Below are 10055 nucleotides of genomic sequence, written 5' to 3' on the forward strand. Positions count from 1 at the left end.
AATTAGTGAGAGCATTTTAGTAATCATATATGGTTCTGATGGCCAGGCAAGAGTAGTAGTAGTAGTGGCATGTGATGCAAGAAAGCAAGTGTATAAGCTTATGCAGCATCAGCCAAAAAAAAAAAAAAAAAAATCACACCATTCCCTCCAAATGCCTGTCCAGTTCCTCCTTAAATTTATTCAACCTATCAACTTCCACAACGACAGATGGAAGTTTGTTCCAGCAGTTAACCACCCGCCGGCTGAAGGCAAATTTCCGCACATCTGTCTTTTCTTAATACGAATTTATGCCCCCTTAGGTTCGTAATCTGAACAAGTGGAAGGATCCCATCGGAATTCAGCGTGCTCAACCCATTCAAGGCCTTATACACCTCAATCAGATCACCGCACAGGTGCCTAGTCTCTAGCCACTGCAATTTGCAGAACGTAAGCCTGTCTTGGTAAGAGGATACCTTCATTCCTCTCACCAATCTTGTTGCCCTTCTCTCTACACGCTCAAGCAAATCGACATCCTTCCTAAAATGAGGCCTCCAGACCTGTACGCAGTACTCAAGGCGTGGCCTGACCATTGCCTTATACAGACGGACAATCACCTCCTTTTCCCTGCTAGCAAAATTCCTATATATCATTGACAAAATCCCATGACCTGCCCTGGCAGACTGTCTGCATTGCTCAGAAAACTTCATATCTGACTGCACAATTACTCCCAGGTCTTTTTCATTTTCTACCACCTTAAATGTAGTACCACACAGTTGGTACTTTTCTCTCGGGTTACTTCTACCCATATGCAGTACTTTTCATTTCTCAAGGTTAAACTTCAGTTGCCACTTCTTAGCCCATCTGCCCAAATTATCTAGATCCTGTTGCAGTAGCACACTGCCATTACTGTCATTAACAACCCTGCCAACCTTTGTATCATCTGCAAACTTCGACATTAAGCCTGATATACCTTCATCAATATCATTGATAAATATACAAAACAACAGTGGACCCAACACCGAACCCTGTGGGACTCCACTAATAACATTAGTCCACGAAGAGCAGCACCCATTGATCACCACCCTCTTGTCTTCTCCCACTTAACCATCTTTTTATCCATTGTAGCAACTTACCCTTAATACCATTCTGTTCCAATTTGTACAATAGTCTTCCATGGGTAACAGTGTCAAAAGCTTTCCTGAAATCCAAATATATGATATCAAAATTATTTTTTGCATCCAGTTCCTTTGTAACCACATCATAATATCCTATCAAATTTGTCAGACAAGACTTTCCCTTAACAAACCCATGCTGTGTCTGAATTATTGCTGCAGTCTTGTCTAGATGATCCTGCAATGCATCTTTAACCAGTGACTCCATTATTTTACCCGGAACAGAAGTTAAACTAACTGGTCTGTAATTACTCGTGTCACCCTTCAATCCCCCTTTGTGAATTGGGGATACATTTGCATATCTCCAGTCCGTGAGAACCTCCCCACGGGCTGGAGTAACTTGGATAGCCTAGGCATTCAGAGGTTAGCTTCCTACTAGATTGAGAGTGTAGATGCAAATATGTAGAACTCAGAGATACAGGTGCTTATGTGTCAGCTGAGAGAATATGACTTTTTGAAATGTTGTGCTAGTTCATGGCATTCTTTAACTTTACAGTTTAATATGAATACTTTATCATTTCTTATAAATGAAAATGGGCCTTTAATACCAGATTCCATGGTTTAAGATAATAATAATAATAATACAGCACATCCAGTAGAGACAATAACTAGATTTTTAATAACTAACGAATTACTTAGTTATTAAAAATCTAGTTATTGTCTGTACTGGATGTGCTGTATTATTATTATCTTATCATTTCTTGTTCCTATTTATATTGTTCTTTCTATATATTTTTTTAAAAATTAAATCATATTTTAATTATGTCTGTTAATTTAAGTTTCAGGTAAAGAAGATGGACATCAGGATGTACATTGCAAGCCTAGAATCCAACCTCATGTTGATAGAATGGCATTACCCTCACTGTTGGATCAAAGTCCTAAAGGAGTACATGATTATGATAGTAGTGCCACTGTTAGTGCAGATGAAGGACAAAGTCAGAATGATCCCGAGAGTGTGGAAACCCTTCATCAGCCCAAAAATTCAGTAATGGATAATAGAACAGATGTATTAGGGCAAAATTTTGTGCAGTCAGCTCAATCTAGGGACTTAATTGAAAGAAGTCTTGTTGGAAATTCTAAAATTCCATTAGTAAAAACTTTGCTTCAGGATCCCAGTGTTGGAGCTACTCATTCAGAAATAACATCTCAGTTATATCTATCTGCAGCCCCACAGCAATCTGCAAAACCAGCAAAAGAAGAACCAACCTGTGTTAGAGATTTAATCTATCAAGCAATAGAAATGAGTCTGCAGTGGCCAGTGAAGCCAGGCAGGAATAGCAGCCCTGTTCCTACATCATTGCCTCCTGGTATAAGTCAAGATACACCAGATGTTGTGCCTATTGAAGTCAAAAAGGAAGCAGTGGAAATGTCTTCTAAAACTCCAACACCACCTACTGCACATGGGTCATCTCGTCATCAACCTCGACCTGAAACACAGCATAGTCAACATGTTGAAGTGAGTGCTGATTGTGAAGTACAAGATTTAAGCAAGAAAGATAAGTCTCGTGATACTAGCCCAATGAGAGATTATGTTAAAAGAGAGAGAGTACCTGTACCTGCTAGGCCGCCTTCTGAAACCAATACCACTGGCCATGGTCATTATTATGGTGCTCCACCTCCAGCTCATTGCAATCAGTACAGATCTACTCAGCCTCCTCCAGCCTTATCACCACACTATATGGGTGATTCTCATCATGATATATATTATCCTCGCTCCAGTGAACCATGTAACAAAACACCGTATACTCAAACGCCTTCTGACAGGCCTCATTCACAACCTCCTCACTTAATAGCACAGCCTCCTGCAGCTCCGACAACAACTCCACCGTTACAAGTACATCCCAAGTCTATGCCAAAATCAGGTGTTCCCCCACCACCACCTCTTATTACTACCAAGTCTTCTCAGTTATCACCAAAACTTCCTTACAAAGAAAGACTTGTGTCTCATCCACCATCAGGGTCCATAACACAAGGAACTCCTGTAAGTCAGCAGCCATCTTCTGTGTCCTCAACAAATTTAGCTGCTGCACGTTATGAAGGATTTCTCAGACAGTTACCTCCTCCACCTCATACCAAGGATGGAGGATCTATCACTCTTGGTACCCCAGTGCCACATGATGTAAACAACAAACGAGGAGTTCCTGTTAGTGGTCGATCAGAAGCAGTAGCTACTTCTCATGGAGTAGCTGTGTCAACAGGTGCTGATGGTATGTCAAGACAAGGAGTTCCTGCTGTTTATGATCCAACAGCGTTAGAATACTACAGGCATGTTGCACCTTCTGGACAACCTTATCCATACGTTCCTCCTTTTACTGGCTACCCTAATACACCTCCTGCACCAACTAGAGCTCCTTATACCAATGAATCTCAATTGAGTTCTAAACAAATAATGATTGATTTCAATACATCTAAACAAATGCAGATGAGACGAGGGAGTAATTCTAGTGAAAAAGAAGTTAAAGTTTCTCCCAGAGCATCTGATTCTAGCCCTCATTCAGCTCCTGTTGGAACCCCTGACCAGCATCTCCATCCAATGTATCCTCCAATTCATTACCCACCAGTTACATCTGGACCTTTTCCTGGACAAGGGCCTTCAGTCTATCCTTCAATGGGTGATCCACGCTTCCCACCACATAGAACCTCAGGACATGTAGAAAGACCACAGAGTCCACCAGAGTCATCAAATACATCATGGCAACATCACCCTGGAAAACACAGCCCAGGAATAACTCAAGGACAGCCATCAAGTAGGCAAAATGTAATCCATCGCAGCATTACATGGGGTACAGGTAAGCCATCTGTTATTCAAGCCCCACAGTCTGCTTCTCCACGTTCATCTGATATGAGGCCTGAGGTTATTAGTCCTGCATCTGTAAGAAAATCAACGCCATCTCCTCGCCACACCCATTCTAGTGTTTATTCTGTGGCAACAGCACCTCCTTCTGGACACGATGCTTTCAACACTTTAGTAAATGCTGCTGTTGCTCAGCCTAGTCTTGTTATACCGAAAGATGGAAAAAGTTCTCCGCTGGCAGCAAGCCCTCATGTAAGGCAAGAGACCAAATCACCACGTGAACGACAGGTAGTTGAAGGACTAGAAAAAACTCTTCTTGATATGCATCAAAGGCCGCGATCTTACACAGATTCTGGCCACAGATCACACGTTAGTCATCAAGAACATGGGCGTTCATCTGCTGAAACCACAAATGTTGATCAACAGCTACTTACTGTACCACAAGATGCACATCGTTTCACTACTGGACCTATTACTCTTTCCCATTATGAACAAGGAAGAGAACTTGTATCTCATGATCGGCAACATATAGTTGCTGAACAACCTCCTACCACACTTAGGTTGTCAAATATGAGAGAACCATTTTCAAGAGAACAATTTGAGAGACAGATGAGACAGCCTAACCTGACTGTACCTCGAGATAGATGTTTTAATAAGAAAGATGAAGATAGAGGTAAGATGCAAATTGATCATCAAGGGAGGTTACCTGTGTCCTCAGCTTTTGTAACTCATCCACAACAATCTGAATTAGACAATGAAGCTTCCAAAATATTTTCTCAGTCATTTCAAAAGGATACTCCACGATCAAATACTTCTCACCGTGGTTTTACTGCTGCAAATCTCATCGATGCTATTATTACTCGTCAAATCAACCAGAATACTGATTCTCCAGGTGGCGCAAAGAATTCCTCTTTAGATTTATTTAATCAGTATCAAACCGGTTATGAACATAATGATAACAAAATTCAGCAACATCGACAGACTGGTATTAAGTGTAATTCTAAAGCAGAAGTAGTTACTATCGATGATGAACCAGAAATTGATAGATATAGTCAGAACTGGACAGAAAGGCCCAGCAGTTGTGGTCGTTCACCACCTGTTGCTCAGGGTGTCACACAAAATGTGTCTTCTGGTGTTCCATTACAATACACAACAGACAAAAATTTCACCTTGGGAGAACATATAGCAGCTATCATTTCAAAAGACTACAGTAGCCCAAATGAGCTTACCACCTCACAACCATTGTATAGCCATAGCCGTATGGGCCCTACAGCAAGTGCATCCCCAACTGTTCCTCTCAATAGAACAGTGCCATATGTTTCTTCTATACCCCTCCCCCACGCAGCCACAACCGGCAGACAGTTAGAAGGTATTGCTGCAGCACTTCCAGCAGAAGGTATTATAACTGGAACAGTTGAAGGTGCTCCTGATCACAGTCCCCAGAATTGTCCTGGGAGTATGTGTGTTTATCATACACATAGCTGGAAACTTCGAAGGGCCTTACAGCAGGATAGAGAAAGGGAACAGCAACACTCCCCAGGTACAAGTGATATATCTCATCAGAGGTCATTATCAGCACATCCAGAATCTGTTATTAATCAAGAGGAACGCCAGATTATTAGAGTTGCCCAAACTTCATCTCCTTCTGTTCAAATGTCATGTAGATCATCACCTGTTACTCCATATGCTGTAGAACCAATTTCTCCACCATCTCATCCTGTAGCAGACAGTCCCTCCATGGAAAATAACAATAGACCTTCTTCTACTGGACAGGTTACAAATTCTGTTCCAGGGCACCAAGCATCATCTTGGGTTAACAATCCAAGCATTACTGGGTTATTAGCTGCTAGGCATATATATCCACAGGAATATGCTGAAATTGGCCAGTCATCAGCACCTCCTTATCAAACTAACTCAAGCTCATTAATCGGACAACCTATTGCAGTAAGACCACCTCATCAACAGCAAATGGGGTTATCTCCTTTAGATTATGTGAAAAATAGGATAGTAGAAGTAATGAGAACGGCAACTGAAGATAACCCTGATGTTTCTGATCCACGGCATGCTGGATCAAATCATAGTGAAGATAAGGAACAGGTTCGAACCTTCAGGTACCAACAGTCCCAAAATTTGGAGGTAGAATCAATATGTGAACGCCCAAGAAGTACAGGAAATACTATTCCTGCCCAAGCAAGTCAGCGTTACAGTCCAGCCACTGCCAATTACAGTCCTATCCCTCCACGTCCATCCTCAGCTGTAGAAAGAGTTCCTAGTAGGAACAGTACTCCAGGAGATACCTCTCGATCACATAAGCGTACTGTGGATGGACACATCATAACTTCAGACTGGAGAGAGGGTCAGCTAACTCAGTCCCGCTCAAGCTCACGTTCTGTCTCTCCAAGCAGTTCTGATATGGCCATTAGAGAAGAAGGATTGACAAGAAAAAAATCACGTTCAGACTGCCCTTACATTCCTGAAAGTTCTACAGATAGAGCTCCTGTACTTCTTCCTGAGAGTTCTATTTCTCTTCACAGTCCAACATTGTCAGGTCAACAAGAAGCACCACATTTAACCTCCAGTAGTCAAAGTGGGACACTACCGGATAGCCATTCCTCAGGTCCCAAATCCCATGCAGGAAACATTACACCCTCACAATCAGAATCTTTTCCTCAGTCAAGTCACCAAGAGCCTGACTCTCTTAAATACAAGGCACACGGTGATGCTGTCTCTGAAAATCAGTGGGATGTTTCTGGTCATGATAGGAACATCACAGAAAGTGCGTGTTCTACTAGCACTCCAGCTTCGGCAAACATGGGTATTGGTGACTCTTCCAATATTAGCACTGCATCATCAACAACCCTAGAAGCTGTGTCACCCCCAACACAAGAAAGTGCAGCTACAAAAAATATTGATGTCATGGAACACATAAATAGTAACAGTCCTGTAACTAGTTCTGGAAACTGTTTACCTGAACCCAGCCATAACAGTCCTGTAACATCATCCCAGGGACAGCGAAGTGCCACTTCAACTCCATTAGGAATGGGAGCGACATCTACTACTTCACCAGGGTCTGGACATTATTCATCTTATAATGCATCTGTGTCCAGTAGTAATGTTAGTAGCAGCAATAGTACTGCTTATTCATCTGCTGGTTCATTACCTCAACCAGTATCTAGCAGTCAACATTTACCTTACACAGCATTCTCTGGCATTAGTACCACTTATGCTTATCCTTACTCCGCTCTTACTATGAGGTCTTTAGCTGCACCAACCACACATAACCCTTCAGCCACAAATAATAGTGTTTCTGTATCTACTTCACATCTTCAGTCTCCAGCTGTTAGTGCAACCAGTTCTGCAAGAAATTCTCCATCACCACTTTCTAGAAATAATCAACCGCCGCCTCTTCTCTCCTCACAGTATGAGCCATTGTCTGATGAGGATTAGTGAGGATTAGGACTTTTATTCAAAGACTGCATGAAAAATTGCCAAAGAGTTAAAGGGGTTGTGCACAGTTGCCTTTTGCATTCCACATTTTAGTGGCTGAAAGCCTGATTCACATATGGGGGAATACAAAAACTAGCCACCATCTGCAGACATTTCAGCAGTATTAATGCTCACAACCCCCACTCAAGGCTGTTATTCAACTGTGATTTATTATTATTTTTTTTTTAAATAACCTTTACCTGGTGCTCACATGCTCTGTCTCTAGCAAGAAGTGTGCTGTGCAAGGTCGGTCTTTTTTTGCTGACACTGCCATTTCACAGCTCAACAGAGACTTGGGTATCTACTTTACTTCTGGCCGGTGCTCAGTGCCTTGGTTTGCTGCAGGGGTACTCTTGATTATCCTACAGACATTGTAATATGTGCAAACTTCATTGTCATTTTTTGATTTCACATAACATTAACAAAAGAAAAGGCGGCAGCAAAAAATTTTTTTAAAAAGCTAAAAAAGAAGGAAAAAAAAAAAAAGAAAGAAAAACGCCGAATGGAAATATTAAATCTTTAAAGCAGTGAATGACCAATGTTTCATTGCTTTCATTTTTTATTTCATGTTTCTTTTCAGCATTTAACTCTTCATTCAGCATTTAACTTCATTGTACAAAATATCTCGAGGAAGAAGTTTCTTGAAAGCTCTCCCCCATCCTCTTTTCCCCCCCAACTCAACAGACTGCTAGTATATGATCTTCATCACGGAAGATATAAAATGTGTAAGTTGGTGTAAATATTTTTATGGGCCTTGGAAACCTTCAACTGCACCGTCTTAGGACTGTTCGTCATGGACGTGTATCATATCAGTGTTGGATGTTTGTACCTAAGCTGGCTGTAGTATTCAGAACCTGTTACTTTTGTTGGCAAATTAAACGTTGTTGAAACAAGTCAAGAAATCTTTTTAGTGTTAGACAGTTCATTCCTTAAAGTATTATTTTGTATATATTTTTTGTTATATTGTTTATTTTCACAAATAAGTAAACTTACCACCTGTACTTTTCTCCCCGCTATAATTGCTATTACACAAATTCATTTCCTGTGCATTTCTCTGCATGTTTAATTTTTTTTAAAATATATATATTCCAAAATATTGCTAATTATTTTAAATTTCACACTCTTAATTTAAATAACACTTTATTTGGCAGTGATGAATTTCACTGTAAATCAGCATTGCTCCTACAAAAGAAAAAAAAAACTTGTTTTGATATTAATATGGTACTTCAGCATGACACAAACTCAAGTATCTCTATAACATAGATCAGTTTTTTTTTTTCACTTACTAAATATATTTATTTTTCTGAATGATAAACCATTTGTTTTACTTTAAAACATAATAAAAACAATAAATAAACACACCTTATTGTAAGTTATTGATGTATATTGCATCCTGTTCCAAAGTTAATGGAATTCTGATTTAGCAAACAACATTAACTATAAACTTATAAAGATGAATAAGCACATTTCTGCAAAATTGGCTATGTTACATTTGGCAACAATTCTAAATTGCTTTGTGTAAATTGCTAAAAATGCAATTCACATTTTAATTAGAGGTAACTATGTTGTGATAATAGCAACCATACTGCTTTCTCTGTGCTGTTGTTTTTGTCTCCACTAATTCATATTTTGTGCCAAACTATATGCAAAGTCTTCCATTAAATAAATAATTCTAATCTTCAAGTGAGGTAGGAAGCCTTTTTATTTATTTTTGATTATACAGTAGTATGGAATGAAATGATTCCCATTAAGAGTGGAGAGATTAATGCATGCACAATGCAGGTTATTTGCATAACTGCATATGCAAAAAGGCGCCTTAGTAGCCAGGTGGGAAGGAGCAGCAGTGCGTAGCACGCGCTTCTTGATTAGACCGGGGTTCGAGCCCGTCACCACCAAATACGGAGGATGCGGAAAGGTCAAGGGAATGACCACCGCATATCCCGGAGCAATATGGCCTTGGTTGCTAATGCTCCTAAAAACCAAATAACAAACTAACTAACAAGCATATGCAAAAGACGAGATCTGTTGGGGGTAGTCCATTTGCAATATATAACCTGGATCAAGGAGGCCATTGATATGGGCCTGTCAGGACAGCCTAATAGAATGAATTAATGTTGAGGATGAGCTGTTACCCCTCTGCTGGAATTTGTGTTTGAATGACTGTTCTAGCTCTGGGAGAATGTTTATACTTTAGTTCAGGAGTACTGTGTGAACAAGAGATGCTGTAATGTACAAAACTATTCCTACTTTTAATCATTTACTGTAGCTGTATACACCTTCTCATCAAGCTATACCTGATTTAACCTAGTTAAACCATAAATACTGCAATAGGATAAGAGTATGAATGAGACATGAATGACAACTGAACATGAATGACACATGAATGACAACTGAAAATAAAATTATTGGCATAACATATTTGTTGCTGACATAATCAGTGACACTATCTGATGATCATGCAGAATTACCTCATTCTGTTGCAGATCTTCAGATGAGGAGGCTCAAATTATGCTGAAATTTGGCCACTACACACACGTCTGTGGGGAAGCTGATATTAGAGTATCATCTACCACACTCTATCCACAGATTGTAATATAATCAATTAGAATCCAGGCTTTTAGAGA

General features: G+C 40.1%; 1 protein-coding gene across 5 annotated transcripts in view; it reads left to right on the plus strand.

Annotated features, from left to right (window-relative positions):
- The window catches only part of LOC150090205 (uncharacterized), a 480645-nt gene extending 472343 nt beyond the window's left edge, over positions 1 to 8302 (plus strand). For all 5 annotated transcript variants that reach the window (XM_090389774.1, XM_090389777.1, XM_090389775.1 and 2 more), the window contains one exon: positions 1931 to 8302. In XM_090389774.1, coding sequence (XP_090245900.1) covers positions 1931 to 7392 — 5462 coding nt within the window. In that variant the 3' untranslated portion in view covers positions 7393 to 8302. The remainder of the gene's footprint in view (positions 1 to 1930) is intronic.
- The last annotated feature ends 1753 nt before the right edge of the window (positions 8303 to 10055 follow it).

The sequence above is a fragment of the Mastigoproctus giganteus genome, chromosome 2 (genome assembly GCF_048544385.1).
Source record: "Mastigoproctus giganteus isolate SK-2022 chromosome 2, ASM4854438v1, whole genome shotgun sequence".
Lineage (NCBI taxonomy): Eukaryota > Metazoa > Arthropoda > Arachnida > Uropygi > Thelyphonidae > Mastigoproctus > Mastigoproctus giganteus.